Source organism: Ceratotherium simum, chromosome 6, assembly GCF_057802395.1.
Source record: "Ceratotherium simum simum isolate JZ-2026a chromosome 6, ASM5780239v1, whole genome shotgun sequence".
In the NCBI taxonomy this organism is placed as follows: domain Eukaryota; kingdom Metazoa; phylum Chordata; class Mammalia; order Perissodactyla; family Rhinocerotidae; genus Ceratotherium; species Ceratotherium simum.
Window position 1 is genome coordinate 30,089,802 of NC_141905.1, and position 21,675 is coordinate 30,111,476.

The window sequence follows — 21,675 nt, forward strand, 5'->3', positions numbered from 1 at the left end:
ATCTATTGCAGATGATCCAGGAAGCCCCAGATGAAGAGTGAGGAAGTGAGACAAGCAAAGGAAGGAGACCAAAAAAAAAGGTGTGTTATCGAGTAGGCTACCGTTGTAGACAGTGGGAGCTCCAGCCCACAGGGAACTCTGGGAAACAGCGTGGTAGAACAGTGGTTCTCAAACTTGAGTGTGCATCAGACTCACTAGGAGGGCTTGTTAAACCACCAGTTGCTGCCCCCACCAACCCCGCACCACCCCCCACCCTGCCCTGAAGTTTCTGACTCAGTAGGTGAAGGGTGGGATCTGAGAATGTGCATCTAACAAGCTCCTCGGTGCTGCACGACCACACCCTAGGAACCACTAGCGTAGAAGATGTCTCAGCATGCTCCTACTTGATGGTTGATGGCCACCAACTCTGTGTCCATCAGTGTTTGAGAACTGCTTCCAACCAAGGGCATTAACACTCTGGCCCTTCAGCTTACTCACTTGGCAGGTCAAGCTTGCTGCCACAGCCAGAAAAGCCCCACTAAAGCCATGGCTAGGACCCTCCCAGGGGAGGGCCTGTGGCTGGGATGCAGGGTGGGGAGGGGACTAGCAGAGAAGCCTGCAAGGTAGTTTGATGTCTGGTGGGAGGACTTCAGTGGGGCTAAGAGTCAAGGATGCCTTTGTGTAGGGCTCCAGCAATGTGTTCACATGGTCACATGTTTTATAAAATTAGTAAAAGTGTTTGCTTGTGATATTTTTACATTCTAAACAAGTATTCTTTTTTGTACCTAGTTTTATATTTGCAATTTGTTATTCTTTTTCCTAAAGAGGGCCCCCCAAATTGTCTAAGCTGCAGGCCCCATAAAGCCTGAATCGGCCCCTGCAGGTAGGCCTAGTAGGAACACAGACTTAGGTTTACTGAATTGAAATGAGCGTCCACCGCTTGACTCAGTAAGAACACAGACCACCTGGGTTCAAGCCCACTCAGATTCAAATTCCAGCTCCGCTCCTCTCCCGCTGAGTTACCTTGGGCAGGGTCCCTAATCTGTCTAAACCTTCGTTTACTCATTTACAAGACGGGAACAGTAATCATATTTTCTTTACAAGATCAAATGAGGATCAAATGAAATAATCCCTGTAAAAAGCCAGGCCCACAGTAAGTGCTCAATAAATATGAATATCTTTATTATTATTATTAGTTCCCATCGTTAATTCTTATTTCTTATCATTTGTCTTGATGATCTTCTCTTTCCTTCAAGTCCAGGTAGGAGTGAAGGAACTGGGGACAGGAAAAGTAGCCTCCTCCGCGATGGCAGACCGCCTACCTCTCCAGCTTCCTCACCTGCTCGCCCTGCCCTACTGGCCTCACCCCCTTACCTGGGCGGCCGCCCCGTTGCCTGGCAACCACTGCCCGCCCTCGCGCGGGGATTGGCTGTGCCGCCGGCTCCCGGCGTGCCCCGGGGCTCCCGGAAGCCGCGCTCCGGCATCGGTTTCGCTGCGGGTGGCCCATGTGGCTCCAGAGAGGCCGGCGTGGGCTGCAGGTCGCCGTGTCGGGAGCCGCTCCCGGCCGAGTTGAGCGCCGCAGGTCCGGCATCGCCGCATGTCACCGGGCGGGACGGCCTCGCGGGGCTGAGGATCCGCCGCATCCCGCGTGGCCTGTCACAGCAGTGTGAGTCTCCGGCCAGTCCGAGCCCCGGGAACATGGGGCTGAGTCCCAGAGGCAGCATAGAGCGTCCGCCGGGCGGCCTGGGCTCCTCTCCAGTAGCCCCTGCCGCGCCACCCCAGCTCTGGGCCCGAGGCCCGGAGGTCCGAAGGTCCGAACACTCCTGGACTTACCCCACCAGTTTAGCCAACCTGGTTCTGCTCTGTGACCTTGGGCAGAATGACCTCCAGAAGCTTCTTTGCCTTCCTGGTACTGAGAACATAAATGGTGATTAATAATAAGTGACATTATTATTGATTGCTTACTTTCTACCCTTGATAAGCACTTTATTATAGAAGCTTTCTGATCCTAAGAGACAGGTATTATATTATGCCCATTTTAGAGACATGAGGAAACTGAGGCTCAGGGAAGGAGCTCCACAGGGCCAGATTGCCAACCCCAGGTAGTGCAACTCCAAAGCCGGAGATCTTAAAGGCTTCTTGTGAGGCTTAATGAGAGGATGTCGTCAGCCTAGTGCCAGGCACCTGCTAAGTGCTCAGGCAAGGTTAGTGGGCAAACCATCAGAGTCATGGTAGCAAGTAATAATAGTCACATCAGCACTAAAGAGGGACTTTGCCCAGAGCTTTGTCAGAGACAAAAGACAGGGACAGTCTGGGAGATGTAACTGCCCCACTCCAGAGTTTCAAGTCCTTAAAAATGTTGAAGCTGCTGTGGCTTCTGCTTCCTACTTACACTTCTCCTGGCTTCTATTTTTACCGCTTCCTCTCCTCTCTACCAGTTACTCCTAGCTCCAGGGATGAGGCCCTTTGCCTCTGAAAATGGCCAGGTTTGTGCCCCGAGTTTAAAGAGAACAATCAGGAATGTCAGAAGTTCTCACTTTTATTGGCTAAAATGAAAATAGTGAAAACACCAGCCACGGAAAGAGTGTTAATAGGGCCTGAAGTTGCAAGAGGGCCCTTACCTAGCCCATGACCTTCAAGCAGAACACTGTGGTCTTCAGGGCAGATAGATGTCTGTGTTCTTCCTAAATGTCCGAGACTCTTACCCATCCTGGGATCTGGGGACTCCTGCCTGCGTCCCAGTTTCCCTGCCTTGAAATGATAAACTTGAATGATATTTGCCATATCCAAGTGCTACCTGTATCTTTTAAATTTAATATTCTTTAACTCAGTTGCTTTACTTAAATTTACTTTAAAAAGCAAACTGTATATCATTACTTTAATGGAAAACCAATATCAGGCAAGAAATCAGCAAAGGAAATACAAATAAAAACAAAACATTCTTCTCAATTCTAGTAGGCAAGACCTTGAACTGAGTCCTGATCTCATTTTGTTAAAACCCGAGAATAGCACATTTTAGTGAGGTGTTGAAGACGCTCAAACACTCAACTGGAAGTTTCTCCTGTGGTTAATCAGAACTGAAAAGGGAAGGACTTCCACATGCTGAGATTTCTGTGTTGCTTAACACCGTGCCGGGTAGCACCTAATTCACCCAGCACAGTCCCAGGAGTTCACTTTCAACACTTGGAGAAACAGTGGCCGAGACAGTCCATGGAGTGGTCGCATATCCAGCATTTGCTCTGATTCTCTCAGGGTCTGTGGGGCAGGTGGGGAGCAAGAGATAGCCACTAGTGGGTCCACCACAAGCCTTTCCCCCAGACCCTTCCTGCTCTACGTAGACCCATCTCAGGCACAGGTGAGGTGAACAGCTGTTCAGCAGAATTTGACATGCACCAAAGGGTTCAGCTGCTGCTGCTGCATCTTCCCAGGACCGCAGGAGCCAAGGGAGAGGGGGCAGCGATTCCTGTCTTAACTGCTGGGGCAGGGGAGCCTTAACTCACAGAGGCAAGCAACCCACTTCCGGATCAGAGTCTCTGCACTGCCAAAGGGTGTCTGAATAGGAAGGGACATGGGGAAAGGGTTTTTTATGGAGCAAAATGTGGATGATGACACCGTCTGCAGTGAGCCAAGGAAGGGTCAGGGGAGTCTGAAGGGGCCTCAACTCATGGCGTGAAGTTGGCGGCTACCTCTCCCAGCTGAGGGCCTGCACCCCTCCAGGGTGGAGATTGGGAGGACCAGGCAGCAACACTCTTGGTATAGTTGTTCCCTGTACAAAATGCTAGGTTTCTAGGGCCTCCCAGCCCCCAGGATGGAGCCTGTGGCTTTTCTTAGGATCATCTAGTCCCCATGGCATAGGGGTTACCGCAGTGGCAGCAGCGTGGAGCTCTGTCTTCTTACCCTGAAGTAGCACAGACACTCACGGCCTGGAAACTGCTTAGGAGGCAAAAAGACCAGCCATCGACCAGGGAGGCCCCGTCGTCCCTGCCCGTGGTTTGTCCTGTGTCTCTAGGGGTGAGAAGTGCTTTAAGGGAGAGAAGAAAGGGAGCACTGAAATCTCTCTGAGTTTTACTAATCCTGGCTACATTTCCAAATAAGGAACAGCTTTCAATATTTACGAAGATAGAAGGAATTAGAAGGAAAGGCACAGATAAAGAGGATGATAAGAGGTTTGCCTGGCTCAAAGGAAGTGGAATTCAAACTTCTAGTAATAAAAATAAGCCAGCTGTGGGGGTCTAGTGGTTAAAATTCGGTGCTCTCACTGCCACACCCGGGTTCTCCCGGTCAGGGAACCACACCAACCGTCTGTCGGTTGTCATACCGTGGCAGCTGAGTGTAGATGTGATACTGAAAGCTATGCCACCGGTATTTCAAATACCAGTAGGGTCACCATGGTGAACAGGTTTCAGCGGAGCTTCCATACTAGGCAGACAGACTACCTGGCTACCCACTTAATGACAGGGACATGTTCTGAGAAATGTGTCCTTGGGTCATTTCATCATTGTGTGAACATTATAGAGTATACTTACACAAACCTAGATGGTATAGCCTCCTACACCCTAGGCTATGGTACTAATCTGATGGGACCACCGTCCTGTATGTGGTCTGTCATTGACTGAAACATCAACAGGTCATTTGTGGACCCAGGGCAAGAGTACAGAGGCCCATATACCATGTGTCTCAATATGTAAGATATAAAGCAAGTAACAAACTTAAATAAAACATGTTCTTCCTTCTACCTTGACACATATACGTTTCTAACAATCTGGAAAGTCAAGTTTGAATCTGGAATTCTCTGACTTCTTAGAGTTCTGCCCTGGAATGGGATGGCTCAGCCCACATCTAGAGAGGTCTCCTGTGCATACATGTGGATACCCCAACCCATATGTCCCAAATCAGCACCACTTCCCTTGAGCCCAGAAGTGCCTTGAGCAGTCCACCCTCGGGGGATGGCCCTAGGAAAGAGCCTGCCCAGGCCCTGGCTGCAGTTTTGAGCCCATTTAGGCAAGGGCTCAGAAGTCCCAAGTACCCAGAGCATGGTCCAGAGGGGGAAAGGGTGTGAGCTCCAGGCTGTCATGTCCCTTGGTTCTACGGACCCCTTGTCCCATAGCATTGGGTACAAATGGATCTACAGGTAGTTTAATAATAATAACTAGAGCTAATATCTGGTCTGCCATTTTCAGTTTACAGGGCGCTCTGACTTGATCAGAATTTTGAGGTGTGCAAGATTAATATCCCAGTTGCAGGTGAGGACACTGAGGCTCAGGGAGGTTAGCAGCTGGCCCAAAGTCCCCTGAATGTAAGCCCTGTACCCCGGCTCTCCCCTATTTCCAGAATTGAGGTGGCTAGTCCTTACCCAACAGGGCAGAGCCTGAGGGTCTTAAGCAGCAAAAAGCAACAAAAGGGAAATTTCCTGACGTCTTCACAACAGGCCACGGGCCAGCCATTAAATACCAGCTGGCGTGGCACTAACAGGCCTGGCACATTTTGGCATTTGAGTCCCCGTCCCTTCTCACAGAGCTTTGTGAGCAGAAGGCAGGCCGGAGACAACTCTGTTCTGAAAGATGGCTTTGACAAAGGCCAGACTTCTGCATTCTTAGCTCGCAAAATGTTATTAGAAAATGCAGTCAATTCAGTTTCTGTTTCAAAAAGTGTTGCTGTTTGGTAATGGCTCGTTTCCCTTTTTGAGTCTCAGCAAAGACTCAGCAAAAAGGAAAACAGTTAACACCACCTCAGCAGCTAATGAGCTCCAGAGAACAGGTAGGAAGTGTGACACCCCGTCCTGGCAGGAGGCGGCCCTGCACCCCAGCCTGCTGCTCCCCAGTGGCAGGGATGCCTGCGAGGGCGTGAAACCACAGCTCCTTCCAACTTGTCAACTGCAGACTGTGGGCTAGGGCGGGCTTGGCCCTCAGGCCTCCCCCTTTCTCACTCCCTCCTTTCTCTTCCCTCTTCCCTCCTGAATATTTATGGTGAAGGGAGCAGGTGGGAAAGATGCAACTGAGGAGTAAAGCCACTGGGTGCCAACCTTGGGGGCTGGTGGTGAAGATGAGCTTGGCCCTTAAAATGCAAAGGCTCCGCCCCGAATGTGTGACCGTGTGTAAGGAATGATGAATGAGTGTCCACATGCATTAGCACCTTTAAAGACTTTCCAGGCCCGACCCCTCTGGAACAGGAACAGACGGAGCCCTGGCTCTCTCCCCGGGCCAGATGTGAGCTCCTGACAAGCCCTCATCAGTCTTTGGTGGGCTAGCGCAGTGGTTCTCCAAGTGGGGTTCCTGGACCAGTCGCATCAGCATCACCTGGTGCTTTGTTAACGAAGGCACATTCTCAGGCGCCACCCCAGAGGTATGGAATCAGAAACTCTGGGGCTGGGTACAGCAGTCTGCAGTCTGTCAAGCGCTCCCAGTGATTCTGATGAGGACGACTGCTGTCGTCATCTTTAGGAGCTGGAGGCCTGGAGTCAGACAGACCTGGCTTTGAATCTCAGCTCTGCCACTTAGCAGCTGTGTGTCTGAGTCTTAGTTTGTACCTTGGAAATGGGGACGATAGTACTTCCTCACAGTGTGATGGAATGGGTTAAGGCAGATTATGCATTACCATGCTTGGTTCATAGTGCTCAGTAAGCTGTAGCTCCTCCACTTCTCTGGAAATCAGATGAGTCAGGGTGACCTCAAGAAGGCCACCGCAGAGAGGCTCACAGGCCAGTGTGTCAGCCCCTTTCAGATATGTGGCTTCTGACTCATGCCTAAAGCCACCTCCAGCATCCCGTGTCCTGTGACTGGTGCTCAGTCCTTGACCAGGACAGAAACTGTCGGCAGATCTGGTTTATTCGCCAGCTTCTCTAAAGGGAACCCTCCCACCTCTGAGAGCAGCATGCAGGCTTCCTCTCTGTAGTGGTCTCACTGGATAGTCTGCGGGCTGTGCTGTGTTTGCAGGCAGAGGGTCTGCTCTGTAACTGAGTTATGGTCTCCACCATTCTTCCTCACCCAAAAAGGGGTGAGGGGGGCCGGCTCAGTGGTATAGTGGTGAAGTTCACATGCTCCGCTTCAGCGGCCCAGGTTTGTGGGTTCAGATCCTGGGCGTGGACCTACACACTGCTCATCAAGCCGTGCTGTGGCAGTGTCCCACATACAAAATGGAGGAAGATTGGCACAGATGTTAGCTCAGTGACAATCTTCCTCACCAAAAAAAAAAAGAGGGGTGATGGGGGCTGGCCCTATGGCCTAGTGGTTAGTTCAGTGCGCTCTGCTTTGGCAGCCTGGGTTTGGATCTTAGGCGTGGACCTACACCACTCGAGGGCAGCCATGATGTGGCGGCGACCCATATACAAAATTGAGGAAGACTGGCACAGATGTTAGCTCAGGGTGAATCTTCTTCAGCAAAAAAAAAAAAAAAAAGGGTGGGGGTGAGGATAACCTCTGACCTGCCAACCTCACAAGGCGATGGGGAGGAGCAGTCATAATTTAGCAGGGATGAAGAGCTTTACATGGATTAACTCATTTAATCTTCACAACAACTTCATGAGGGTAGGACTCAGTCAACCCCTTTTACAGATAAGGAAACTGAGTCACAGAGAGTTTAAGAAACCTGCCCAAAGTCACTAATAAGAGATAGAGTCAAGATTCAAGATTGGGCAGCCTGGCTCCAGTCCTGCTCTTTAGACTGTGCTCTGCACAGAGACACCATCTAAATGGGACAAGTCATTGTAGCTTGGCCCCAGGGGCTCTGAAACCTTAGAACGTGGACCCCTTTGACAATGCAATCAAAGCTATGGCTCCTTTGCCCAGGGAAGCACATAAACTTCTACATATGATCTCAGGGTTCCATGAACCTCTCATTCCTGCCAGGGGTCCCTGATCAAGACCTGTGTGAGGGTCTTAGAAGGAAGCAGGAAGGATGTAAGAAGTCCAGGGGCTTTAGAACATTCTGCCCTCCTTAAACTCCAGGGAGAGGACTGGGGCTGGAGCAGCAGCGCTGGAGGCTGCCGGGTGAGATAGATTGCTGGGGAAAGGGTCTCACATCCTTCCGTCTAGAGTGAAGAGTGTGAGAAGTGGGCTGGGAATGTGGGGCTGTTTCCAGAACAAGAGCAGGACTGAGGATGCTCAATCTCCTAGGGCCTCTGAGACTCACTCTGGAAGGATCTGCTGGCTGGCACAGCCTTGTTCCAGCTGGACCAGAGCAACCCAGGCATTGTCCTGACAAGAGGCAGGGGTTGGACTTGGACCTCAGGGCCCCTTCCAGCTCTGGCCGTGTGGTTAAGTCAAGATAGGCGGTGTGGTCATCCCAGGGTTTCACACTTTGCTCCACCCCGTGTCTGGCAAGGTGGGCCCTCCTGGTTCCCCGGCCCCCAGGAGAGGATACACTGGAGGCGTCTGACACATAAGCTCCTCGCCGTGAAGCTCCTGCCTGTATCACATGCTCTGTAGCCTTGGCGAGGTGATGTTTTAAGTGCCTATAGAGCCTGCAGCCTCAGTTACCGGAGAGCAGTGCGCCCACTCCAAACACTGCAGAGGTATGAGGCAGGCTGAGTGACTGCTGTCACTCACACGGACCAGGGACCAGTTAATCCAGCCTCCTGAAGGCTATATGCTTCAGACCTCACCCTGCCCACCCAGCAGGCAGCTGGGGCTCCTCAGACCAGCAAACCACTTAAATGGGAAGTGCCCTCTCAGTCTTCTAAGGCAGGAGGGGGAGAGGCGAGAAGACGCTTCGGAGCCTCACAGCCCTGGTCTGAATTCCAATTCAGCCTCATACTGACTTAACCCTTCTGAGCCTCAGTGTCTTCCTCTGTGAAATGGGGATAATGGCCTCACCTGGCAGGGTTATCAACGTGGGCACAGCCGGGCCATGGCAGGCGCTCTGTAATCGGCACCCCTTTTACTGTGACGTAGACTGTGCCCTAGACCTGCTACAGGAGCCCAGCCAGCACCCTGCAGAGCCTCCGTTAGAACTGTAGTCCTTGACTTCTCAGCCCAGTGGGCAAGCAGAGAAGCACTTCATCCTCTGAGTGCTCTTCCAAGGTTAAAGGCACCAAACCCTGCCTGGGGATAACAAGGCACAAGTGTCATCCTGTGGGCAAGAAATACCTTTCCAGCTGCCTCCATCAGAAGCCGGGTCCAGGAAGCAGGAGGGTGAGGACAGAAGGCAAGGAAAGCCCCTGTACCTTAAAGACAGACCAGCGTCTCCAGCTGGCATCTTTACAGGACTCTGCACTTGCGAGACTTACGATACCCTCTCACTCCCATTCATGAGCCCATCTGCCTCCTAGAGCTGTGCGGGAGCAGGGAGAAGACCCCGGACTCCCGCCTGCCCTCGTCTCCTCTTTGCTTGTCCTTCTTCCTTCCTCCCTTTCTTTCTCTTCTCTTCTTTCTTTTTCTTAAACTACTGGGTGCACGGCATGATCAAGCCACATTCCCCGGGAAGCTCGTCCGAGCAGCCTCTGTTGGCCCCAGTAGTGGGCAGCACTTGGAGATGTGGCTTTGCAGGGTGGCAGGGGAGGGCCAGGCAGCCGGATCAGGGGACAAGCCTGAAACCTCGTGAGGGGGAGAAACAGGGGCAGTGGGTTAGTACTGACGGTTTGCAGTCGGGTACGCTGGAAAGGTCTGAAGACACAGCCTTCCAGGAGCTGGTGATTAGTGCTGATCACGCCCCAGGCTCGATTCTCAATGTTTTATATGCATCACCAGTCTACCATTTAATGTACACGACAACCAGATCCAGGCCGGTACTATAATCGCCCCCATTGTCAGACGAGAAAACGGAGTCAGTTGAGCTTCCCATGGTCGTGCAGCTGGGAAGTGGTGAAGACTCAAGCCTAGGCAGTCTAGCTCCAGAGCAAGCGCTTGGAACCATTTTGGGACACGACCAATGTTCTAAAGGACATCTGTGTACCTGGCCACATGTTCACGATGGAGGCAGGATAGGTGTTGGGGGGTCCATTTTTCCAGCTGAGGCTTAGAAAAAAAGTGAAGTGGCTTGCCCAGAAGTTGAAGTGAGGGGCAAAGCTTAGTCTGGGGTCTCAGATTTCCAGCTTTCTGCCCCGTGCACCCTGCCCTAGGTCAGGCGTTTCTGGGCAGGACCCAGATGGGGGGCCTGGGCATCAAACAGCAGGCATCAGAATTGGAGGTGCTGGCCCAGACGGGCACTGGGCCCGGGTGTACTGAGCAGTGGGTGCAGAGTCCGATCTGCCATGGGGAAGGAGTTGGGCATTGCAACAGACTGCCCAGGTGGTAGCAAAAAGTGGGAAGAAAACATGTTTGTTGAGGATCTGCTATATGCCAGACACTTTTACCTTTTGTGTAATCCTTACAGCAGCCCCGAGAGGCTTCTCATTCCAGATGTGAGAGGTTACCCAACTAGGGGTGGAGGAGCCAGATTCCAGCCTTGGTCCGGGCTCCTGAAGCCCGTGACTCTCTACTTCTCGACCCCATGCTGCAGCCCGAGCTCCCTCTCACCTCCAGCCAAGTGAGGTGCACGGGGCCAACGCATCAGCTGGCTGGAGCCTTGTGGGGCCGAGAGCATGACCGTCTTCCTCACTCTCCTTTAGGGACAAGCCCACAGCAGCCTGAAGTTGAGTCACCTCCCAGGCTGAGGCTGCCTTTGCACTTCTCAAGTGGCCGAAGCGTGGGTGGGAGCAGAGGGCGAGCACTGTGCCCTCAAGTCACCCTGCGGCACACACGTGAGCCCTGGGGCAGCTCTGCCTCTGTGGGCTGGGGAGCAGGCGTGACTGGGTGTGCCGGGTTGGCTCACAGGCACAGCAGTCACAACTCCGAGACTTGTTATCATCCCCTTTGCAGGTGAGGAAATGAGGCTCGGAAAGGCTACTCGACTCACACAGCCGGTGCCCAGTGGGGCTGGGAGCAAGGCTTCCTCACCCCTAGACTTCGTCCTGTGTCCTACAATCCTGGGCCCAAAGACAGGTCCAGCAGCAGCAGCCATGCTGGGGTGACCTCATCTACAGGGGCTGGCATAGGGGAGATGGGGATGAGGGACCAGGAGGGCAGGGCCTGGAAGCGACCCAAGATCCTGTGCCCAACAAGGTGGGTGATAGTGGTGACCCTGCTGTGGGCCCAGGATCCGGATCCACGGGGCCCAGTCCAGCAGGGCCTCTCACCAGCTGCACCAGTCAGATCAACCAGTCCAGGGCCAGTGCCAGGGTTCTGGGCTATATGTCCACTTGGAACAACACTCCAGCCAGGCCATGAGTGACGAATAGGGGCGACAGGTGTCAAAAACAAAGCAGAAAGTCAAGGTTCAACAGGGGAGAAAGAGGATAGGGTGGGCAAGGACCTCTGAGTTTAGGAAGACCTACGTTTCCTTTCTAAGCCACTTAGTAGCTGAGCGACCTTGGGTAAGTTACTTCACCTCTCTGTGTTCATCTACAGATGGGAGGATAATGCAGATAAAGCACCCAGCACAGGGAGCACTGGGCGAGGAGTCTGGGCAACTGGTGGGAAGGCTGCCCTGGACCCTGGGTCTGTGGCCACGTGACTCCTCCCAGCCTCCACCTGCTGGTGGGGCTGAAATTCCTTGTGAGATCCTGCTCTGGTCACAGCTGGACTGGGCACTGGGCCAACCTCAGCCTGTGGGTGGAGGACAGCAGTGACTCAGGCCCCGGGCAAAATTGGCCTGGCGATGCTGCCACCAAGGAAGTGGCAGTGGTAAGGCAGACACGGGGTGCTTTCACTCAGAAACCCCACAAAGTTGAGATAAGCACGGGCTGTAAATTCAACCTCCACCGGAGTAAAATCTTCTCTCTACTGACTTCTGGCCCTCTCTCTTCAACTTGGAGTTTTCTATAAGAGCACTGCACGGTCTCAGAAGCCGGGTCCTGCAGTGCCCTCCTCACACATCCTGTCCAAGCTGATTAGGAGGCCTGGACTCTTCTATGGGGAGCACTAGGCTGAAGACGGCAGAATGAAGGGTCTTTGCTAATAACACCACCCCTGGTTCAAGTCCCCTCATGTCCCCAGGCATGGGGGAGCTGGTCACCCACTAGTTGAAGAGTCAACTAATTTGCCTGCCTCTGGCTTCTCTGTTGAATAAAAGGAGGAAAATGAAGATGTGTATGGTCTGGAAATATACAAGGATATGCACTAAAAACTGCTGCTTGGGATTAAATCAGAGAACTGTTAGAGAAAGGCAACTTTTCGAGGCTCCCCCCTCACTGAAAAATGCCCTTCTCTTTAGCAAGTTTTGTTCCCTCCCCAAAACGTGAGCTAGTTGCACAAGCCTGCTGGGGTCACATGAGACTTGAGACCTAGAGCAGCCAAGCCCCATGAGCTGCTATTTCAGTGACTGGGGGACAAGGACGCCCCAACTCCCCCCGTCTGCCCTTCTGCTTGGAGATGTATTTTCACTTTCCTTCCTCCCTCCCTGGGAAGGAATGATCCTCTGTGAAATGCCCACGCAGGCAAATAACAAAGAACAGGGGACAAAAGCCTGGATAATCCCCCCATCAGCCAAGCAGCCGGCCCCTCCCAACTAAGAACAGCCGGCCTCCCCCAGGGAAGCTGGCACTGACATGGCCCTTCCTCTCCTCCGCTGCCCCCAGCGCTGCACCATCACAGCTGGACACCCTCTCCCCGCTTCACTCCAGGCTAGTTCCATATCATTTCACTAACAGGGACACTTCTTCCTCTTCTCTAAGCTGTCCCCCTTCACCCGAGCCTGCGAGACCCCCATTACTCCTCCGGTAGCTCCAGGGTGACCCCACATCCAAGCTCAGAGACTGCTGTTTTACTTTAAAACAGACACGCTGCCCATCTCTAAAACACCTGAAGTGGAGATGAGTCGGCAGCCAGACGGACGCCCCAATGATAGCAGCATTCAAGTCGGTGAAACAACCAAGGCGAGGTTTCAGGCTCCTGCAAGAGGAGGGAGGGGGAAGAATTTATTTAAAAAAATTTTTTTTGATTAATTTTTTTAGGTATCAAGTTCCAAGAAACCTTTCAAGGGTGTCGTCTTCAATTCTCTGGAGGGATGTGTACCAGCCTGAGATGGTGGGGAGCGTGAGCTGCCGCCACTGGGTGGATTACTGGCTGCTTCCCGGTTAATCAGGCACCTGCAGGACACCACACAGCCGGAGCAGCTCAGAGAAGGAGCGTGCTAGTGCACGGTTCCCAGGTTCTCCACTTGTTGGAGGCAAGCTCTGTTCTTTCCGCACCACTCTTGAGAAGGAACTCCCGACCTGATCCAGTTCCTCTCTCTCTCTGATTTCTAAGCCAGCCTGCTCCCCCATGCTGCAGCCTTGCAGAAGCCTTCAAAGACTCTGAAAAAAATCACTTACTACTTGTGTCAAGTGATCATGAATATGTGGGGCCACAGAACCTGAGGGCTGCCTTTTGAAACAACAGCTTCAAAATATACAGCTACCCCAAACAAACCAGGACAAAGCAATACCTAATTCTGCTGACCAACGCTTCAGAGCTCTATATGTTAATAACAAATAAATCTATGAAAGTGAGGGGGCTAGCGGCCCCCCTCTGGACACCTTCTCCCCCTCCACCCACTCTCCATCCTCTCCGCCTGCTCCTTGGCTGTGGTTCAGTCCGCAGGGACTGGGAGGAGATCGGAGGGAGGAAGGGAAGGAGATCTACCTCCCACAGGTCATAGCAGGCTGGATCCGCCCGCCCCTCGCCCTGTCAGGCCTGAGGTGGAATGGCTTCACTATTATCAGTTCTGGGATATAATGCACAACCTCTTAGGGTTCCCACACCCACTCTTCAAATATCCTCAAATTACCCAATTTGAGTATGCTGTTTCCTGCCAAGACCCTGACTAACAGGGCCACCAATTAGGCTTTCATTAAATTTGTATTTGTTATGCCCTTGAGCCAACGGTCTTGACATGTTGTAAACATGGACTTGAAAGACCCCACCTCGACCCAGGCCACGGACTAATGATCCCTGTCTGAAAATGCAGGCCTGCCACGCCTGGTCCCTGGTCCTGGGAGGCCCTTTGGAACCCAAGTGTAGGGAATGAAGGCTCCTGGAAGGCCTGTCTGTCTGGGGTTCCCAGTCTGGTTGGGGGGTGCTCTCTCACCCACAGAAAGCAGGGGTCTGTGCAGGCTTGGGTCTCAGGCTTGAGGACTGGCCACCCAGGGGGACCTGCATTCCAGGGGGACCCCTTCTGGGTAGGGAGGGCTGAGAATTCTCACACCTTGCTGTCAACTGGAAGGAGCAAGGCTGGGAGACGGCAACCCACCCGCAGTGGACTCTGGCATTGGCACTCGGGCGAGCGAACACTGACAACACGGTTCACAAGAGGCTAGAAGGAAAGGCGGAATGTAACCACCGGCAAGGAAAGTGATAGCCCACTCTGTAACTGTGTGACTGCATCTTAAGATGTCTTCTGGTCTTCTTCAAACGTCTCAGGAGGGTTCTGTTTGAGTCTGGCATGTGTCTGTCTGGCACCAGCTCCTTGGGAAAGATGAGGCCCGAGTGTGCTCTGCTCTCTGCACTGAGCCCACCTCCAGCCCTTCCTGCAGGCCGCCTGAGCCCTCCCGGCACGTCCTCCCCACCTCACTGAGCATCACGCAGGCTCTGACGTTCTTGCCATCGCCCCCTCCTAGATGAGGTGCACGAGCAGGGCGGAGAAGGCCGAGCCGAGGACCAAGCCCAAGTACAAGTAAAAGGACATCACCACCCCCGTGGCCTCGGCCAGCTCCCTGGGCACGATCTTGGGCCCGTAGATGAGAGGCAGCGTGCTGAGGTAGCCGTTGCTGAGCCCCAGCAGGGAGGTGAAGAGCGCCGGGTAGGCGTCGGACTGGAAGGCCACCGTCTGCAGGTGGACGCGGGGCTGGTAGTTGCAGAACACGAAGAGGGGGACGAGGCAGGTCCGGAGGAGCGCAAGCCCAGGGAGCAGCTGACTTCTGGGCCCTGGCACCTGGATCCAGGCAGTGATCTGCCGACCACACAGATCAGCAAAGTTGTAGAGGAGGAAGGTGGTGAGCGGGACGAAGAACTTGGTGGTCCACAGCGAGCCCGAGCCCTTGTTGAGGGACTCGATGTTGGTGCAGATGGCAGGGAAAATCAGGCTGGTGACGAAGAGGACGTAGATGACGCAGAAGCCCAGGCCAGCTGTCTTCTTCAGGATGGGGCGGAGGGGTGGCGTCGAGGAGTCACGGGACCCGGGGGCCACCAAAGGAGCATTGGGGGAGTCCTGGGGCAGCTGCTCTTCACCAGAAAACACGTGGGCTGGCCAAACAGGCTTCAGATAGTATCTGCAGGGGAGAGGGCACGTGGTCAGAGGGCCTGGAAAGCAGGGTCACTTGGGATTTCCAGGGACAAGGCGGGGGACCTTTAGGCCCAGCATGTAAAGCCTAAGACTCATATAGCCCACAGCCCCAGCATGACCTCAGATGACATACATGCTGCGGGGTGGCCAGAGAGAGCCCTACATAGTCCCCGACCTGCCTGTCCTGGCGCTGCCTGAAAGGCTGGACTCTAGTCCATTGTTCTGTGGTGGTGGCCGTGTCACCAGCAGGGACAAGGGAGACCAGCACTGACCACTGCGGTGAGCCTAGCTTGGCTCACTTGCTTTTGTTTTGTTTTGGCGGTGGGTGGGTGGAGATAAAACAGCATTAAAAAATAGAAATTTTTAAAATTATAAAAGTAACACATGCTTGATGCACTGAACCCAAATAATACAGAAGATAAATGATATAGTAGAAGGAGAAGTCTCACCTCTTGTCTCACTCTTTAGAGGTACCGATTGTTAAAAGTCTGGTGTATATTGGTCCACGCACATGCAAACCCCCCACACACACATAAGTAGTTACGTTTCTTACGCAAAAGTGGGATCAAACTATACATATTGTAAAACTTCCCGCAACAGTATAATCCCTAAATATATTATATAAGTAATATATATAAATACATTATGTAACTACCTAAATACATGCATAACTATTACACATAAATGCATACACATAATTGCCTAAAAAACAATATCCTGTGGCCATCCTTTCACATGGGGACACATGGCTCTGTGTCTCCCTGTTGCCCTGCTGCATAGTATTTCACTGCATGGATATACAACTTAACTGTTCCCCTATTGGTGGACATTTATGTTAGCTCCAATTTTTCTGTACTACAAATAATGGTGCAATGAATATCCCTATACATAAATCCTTGCACATGTACACTAGTATTTCAGTAGGGCAGATTTCTAGAAGAGGAACTGTTGGATCAAAAGGTTTGCACCTTTAAATTTTTGATAGATATTGATAAACTGCTGGCCAAATATGTGTGATCAATTTAGCTCTGGTCTGTACCACCCACTCACTCTAACTTAACCCACCCTTTTAATCTCTATGCGAGCACCTGTTTCTTTAAAAAAAACTGACCACAGTTTATAATCATTGCATTAGTTTACTGGTTTATCATCTGTCACCTTCAATAGAAGACAGCTCTCCGGGGCAAGGACCATGTTTGGCTGTTTCCAGCTAAATCTCTGGGCACAGAATAGCCCCTCAAAACATAATTATTGAAAGAATTGATAAGCCTATAATAGTGCCTTTTCCCCCATATCCTCATCATTGAATATTATCAATCTTTTCAATTTCTGCTCTTGTGACCAGAGTAGAAAAGGCTTGGATCACTTTGCCTTGCTGTGTGACCTTGCTGGAGTCATTCAACCTCTTTGGACCTCGGGTGTCTGAAAACCAGGAGACATATGCTGACTGTATTAACATACCTCAAACAGAAGGCTTGGTGTGGGGGTGGGAGAAAGTAGCTTGGTGACAGCTGGGTTCTGGTTTCAGTTCTACTTCTGCCTCCCTGTGTGACCTTAGGCCAGGTATTCCCTTCTCTGGACCTCAGTTTCCTGCTCTGTAAAATGGAGGAGTTCTGCAGCCGTGAGCTTCTGAGATCCCTGCCAGTCCTCCCATCCTAAGAGCCTACAGATAACAAGCGAGTCAGTGGGAGGACTCCTCCCTGGAATCAACTTTCCATGTGATGCTGAGCAGGGCTCTTCGGTCTGGAGCCCTGTCTTGTTTCACAGTGACTATGTAGGGAAAGGAATAGTCTTACTTCCCTGTCTACTCAGCATCGGGTCCTTGCCTTAAGTCTGCTCTGAGGAAACCCCCACCAAGTTCCTCTGGGCGAAGCTCTTCCTCCTAAGTTCTTCTACATCTGACGGTCTCATCCCCCCAGACCATAGTCAGAACCTTCGACGCAGTTTGAGGCTGAGTTCCTCCTGTGTGGGAGGGGGCCGCCCAGCCCAGCCCTCCTGCGTGCAGCACCTGTGGGCTCCCTGATAAGCAAGATTTGATCTGAGCAGCTCCGGGAGCACAGCTCTCTCTAAAACTCCATCCTCAGATGAGTTTCTGTAAACCCAGAAGTCTTGACCACAGTGTTTTGTTTTTTTTTAATTAATTAATTAATTATTTTTTTTTTTCCCCAAAGCCCCAGTAGATAGTTGTATGTCATAGCTGCACATCCTTCTAGTTGCTGCATGTGGGACGCGGCCTCAGCACGGCCAGAGAAGCGGTGCGTCAGTGCGTGCCCGGGATCCGAACCCGGGCCGCCAGCAGCGGAGCGCGCGCACTCAACTACCAAGCCACGGGGCCGGCCCTTAAGCACAGTTTTAATCAGCAACAAAACAGAAGCTTCCATGGGACAGCACAGCCTTGGGTGTTCTCTGTCTTACGTGCTCAGCTGGAAAGGATTTTGGCCTGCTCAAGTGAGACTGGAAACTAGGGTGACCAACTGTTCCCATTTGCCTGAGACTGTGCTGGTGTCAGCACTGAAAGCCCCTCGCCCTGGGGCCCCCTTCAGTCCCAGGCAGACAGGGGAGGTTGGCCACCCCACTGGAAACAGACCCACGTGAAGCCCTCTGAAACAGGACCCGGGGGACAGCAGAAGGAGTGGGCAGAGCTCCCACCTTCTGTGCATCCAGTGACTCAAAATAATTGAATCAGCAGCAAGAGGTGCCCGGCAGTGTGGGGGTGTTGGGGCACAGGGAGCCAGCCAAACTGCAGGAATCACAGGGACACTGTCACAGAGCACAACCGGGCAATCTTTGATGATGGCCCTGAAGGGATGAGGAGGGGTGGCCAGGCTCATGGGTCTGTAGCCACCTGGGATACTGGGGGACATGGTGTCAAATCACTCGGTCCCCTTTTATCCTCCTGCAGCCACTGAGGCCAGCTGAAGTCAGAACGATCCTTTCACTGGGGAAAGCAGCCTGCCCCAGTGGAACTGGGGTTCTGGTGCAGGCAGGGGCTCTGGGGACTAATGAGGTGACTCTCCCAGGGACAGGAGGAATGAATGAGGAGGAAAGACCCTCGAGGTGACAAGCCAGGGATGCAGCATGATGCGGTGGAAAGACTGCAGCTCCGATATCAAATCCCTGCCCATGATTCGCCAGGTGAGCAACCTGGGCACGTGTGTTAGCTCTCCTCAGTCTCCTCATCTGTGAAATGGGAAAATTCTGTAACAACTGCACACGGTTGTCTATCGTGTATAATAAAGGAAACAAGGTACACATGAACTGCTTGGCTTGTGCCACCACACAAAACAGGTCCCTGCGGAAAAGGGCAGAGCCAGGACCCCGGCTCCCCCAGCTCTGCCGGCTCCACACTGTGGGGCCACAGGCCAATCACCCGGCCTTCTCTGTCTCCGTTTCTCCACTTGTAAAATGGGGAAAAGAATTGTCTTTCCTACCTCAAATGAGATAATGGATCTGAAAACGCTTTGAGATGAATAAAATGTGAGAAAATGTCAAGGGTGGTTTGTAATTTATTTATTTATTTTTTTGGTGAGGAAGATCAGCCCTGAGCTAACATCTGTTGCCAATCCTTCTCATTTTGCCGAGGAAGACTGGCCCTGGGCTAACATCTGTGCCCATCTTCCTCCACTTTATATGGGAAGCCTCCACAGCATGGCCCCACAAGCAGTGCGTTGGTGCGCGCTCGGGATCCGAACCCGTGAACCCTGGGCCGCTGCAGCGGAGCTCGCGCACTTAACCGCTTGCGCCACTGGGCCGGCCCCAAGGGTGGTTTTTTAAAGAGCAACAGGAAGCAAGAAAGAAAAAGGAGGCACAACAGAGAGAAAGAGAGAGAGGAAGGCAAGAAAAGAGGCCCCACGGGGTGGAGAGACACCCCAGGAGACCCTGGTTAAAAACAGAGGTCCAGAGTCAGGTTCGAATCCTGATCCTGCTGCCGAGAGGCTATGGGACTCACAAGTAACTCAGCCTCTCTGAGCTGGGTTTTCTCGTGCGAGAATGGGAACAGTCATGACACATCATAGGGCTGCACCCTACAAGGAACAGGTGCGCGCACATTAACCAGACGACCCATCAGGCGAGGCTGAGCACGAGGCAGGAGAGAGGAGGCGCTCAGCAAATGGAGCTGTTATTCACCATTATTATTCCTCAGGTCCTCCTCCCCCGCCGGCCCTCCCTGTCTGAAAACTCGCGGACTCCAGCTGCTTGGGGGCGTGGCACGAGGCCAGCTTCTCACATCCACCACCCGGCTAATTTACTGAGCAACTACTATGAGCTGGCAGAGCTCGAGGCCCCAGGATACAGCAGTGAAGAAAATCCATCCAAGTGCTGCCCTCAGGGGGCTCACACTCCAGCGGGGAGACGGGCAGTAAACAAGGAAACAAGCACGCCATCTAGTTACATGATGGAAGAATGCAGATAATACAAAGACATAACCATTCATAAGAGAAGGATGAACTGAGAGCGAGGGGCGGGGCCTCACCTGGCGTACTCCAGCCGGGGCAGCAGCAGGTAGAGCCCCACGCAGAGGCCAAGGAAGATGTCTGCGGTCAGGAAGAAGGCCAGGGCGCTGTCCGTCACGTCGCTGGACGCCGCCAGGTCCACCAGGGAGGCCACGGCACTGACGGTGCCCCCCATGGCTCCTCCTGCAGAGAGCACAGGACACCACCGAGATGGTCAGGGGCAGGTCCACCTTCCCTGCGTCTCAGGCCTGCCCTGCTCTGCTCGGGTTTAAGAGAACCCAAGTAAAAGTTCTCCCTGCTGAGAAAATGCTGCCGTTCTCACGGCCTCCCAAAGCCTTGGCAAACATGGGCGTCTGCAGCCATGAGGTTTCTGACTCTAAGAGGCCACGGGTTTCCATGTCCCCAGCCCAGGTCTCTCTGATGTGCTTGGAAGATGCTGCCGCCTGAGGTGGCAAATGGCCTCCAAGGTTTCACCTCCGACACTTGACCCTCCATCTCTCTCTATTGCCCTTCTGGTGGGGTCAGAAATTTGAGATTCAGGAGTGGGACGTCTCAGAGAGCTCCTCTCCCCTGTCCTCGGCCCAAACCACCCACCAACCAAACTGGGAAAGAGGCTCAGGGGATGACCTGGCACAGGCTCTCCCACTGCCTCCGAGCAAGGCTGTCCGATCTAGGGAGTCCTTACCAGTTACAAACCCCTGTGCCGCCCAGCTGTGAGCTCACACAACTTACCTTGTTCCCGACGGCAGCTGGGGCACCGTACATGTGTGAATGCGTGTGTGAACACATGTGCACACACCCACACACACATACACTCTCTCACACACACCTTACCATGTACACACACTCACATATACACACATACACTATCTCATACACAAACACCCACTCACACGCACAAACACACTCACATGCATGCAACCGCCTCACCAGCTGGAATGTTCTCTCTTGCCAAGGGCTTTGACATGTGTCCCCATGTGACCCTACACCTTTCACTGCTGCCTGACAGAGGAGACAGCTCAGCTCAGTGGACCCACAGGTCCTGGAGCCAAACAACCATACATTTGCCCCCTGACTCTGCCCTTTGCTCTCTGTGACCTGGGGGCTGATGTGACTTCTTGGAGCCACAGTCTGCTCGTCTGTAAAATGGGGATGATGACACCTGCCCTACATGGCCGCTTTGAGGACTGATAGAGATGACATTTGGAGAGGGCCCAGCACACAGCAGACTTTCAACGCGAGTCCCCTCCTCGCCACGGTCACGCAGCTGCTGCCAGAGCAGGGCCCTTGTCTTACTCTTCCATTGAACCCTCACAACCAGGGGTCGTCAGCTTGTACTGGCCAAGAGTCAGAGGTCACACGTGCTACATGTGAAGCAGATAATTTCCTCCTCTCTGCCTCCATTTATTTGCCTGGGAAATGGGCTGATACTTGTCCTGTCCACCACACGAGACCACAGTGAGGCGGAAATGGGACCATGGTGGATAAAGCACCAACTACACAGACATGGCAGTTGGCATCAGTACAGCAAGTGCCCGGTGCGCATGGCAGATTGACTGGCTGAAAGAAGGGGTTTCGATTCTCAAGGAGGCAAGAAGGAGGCTGACTGCAAGCAGCCAACAGCAGACGGGTTCATGTGGGCAGGAAGCGCCTCGTCATTATCAGGCAGCTCTGACCGGGCACATCTTCTGCCCGTTGTTGCACAGAGCAGCAGTGGGAGAGGGACGGTGCAGGCCCTTGTCCACCATGATGCCCCTCATCACTGCCCCATCCACACGCTGCCCGACATCTCTGTGGCTCTGCAGGGAACAGCCCATGGCCCTGCATGGACGATCTTTTCTCCCTAACTTTCTCAATGTGAGCTCTATTAGCCAGAGGCTGAGATTTGAGGGGAGGGCAAAGAAATACAAGTTAACATAGTGATGAAGAGCACAGACCCAAGAACCAGAAGGTCCAAGTCCAATCCTGGCTCTACCACTTCTAGCTGTGTGACCTTCAGCAAGTCACT

The 21,675-nt window shown here is 52.9% G+C and overlaps 1 protein-coding gene across 1 annotated transcript in view; it reads right to left on the reverse strand.

Moving 5' to 3' along the window:
* Positions 1-12,832: 12,832 nt before the first annotated feature.
* SLC29A3 (solute carrier family 29 member 3) overlaps positions 12,833-21,675 on the reverse strand; it is a 47,120-nt gene continuing 38,277 nt past the window's right edge. The window contains exons 5-6 of the mRNA XM_087432056.1: positions 19,688-19,850; positions 12,833-15,199 (exon numbers count right to left, since the gene is read on the reverse strand). Coding sequence (XP_087288182.1) covers positions 14,545-15,199; positions 19,688-19,850 — 818 coding nt within the window. The 3' untranslated portion in view covers positions 12,833-14,544. The remainder of the gene's footprint in view (positions 15,200-19,687; positions 19,851-21,675) is intronic.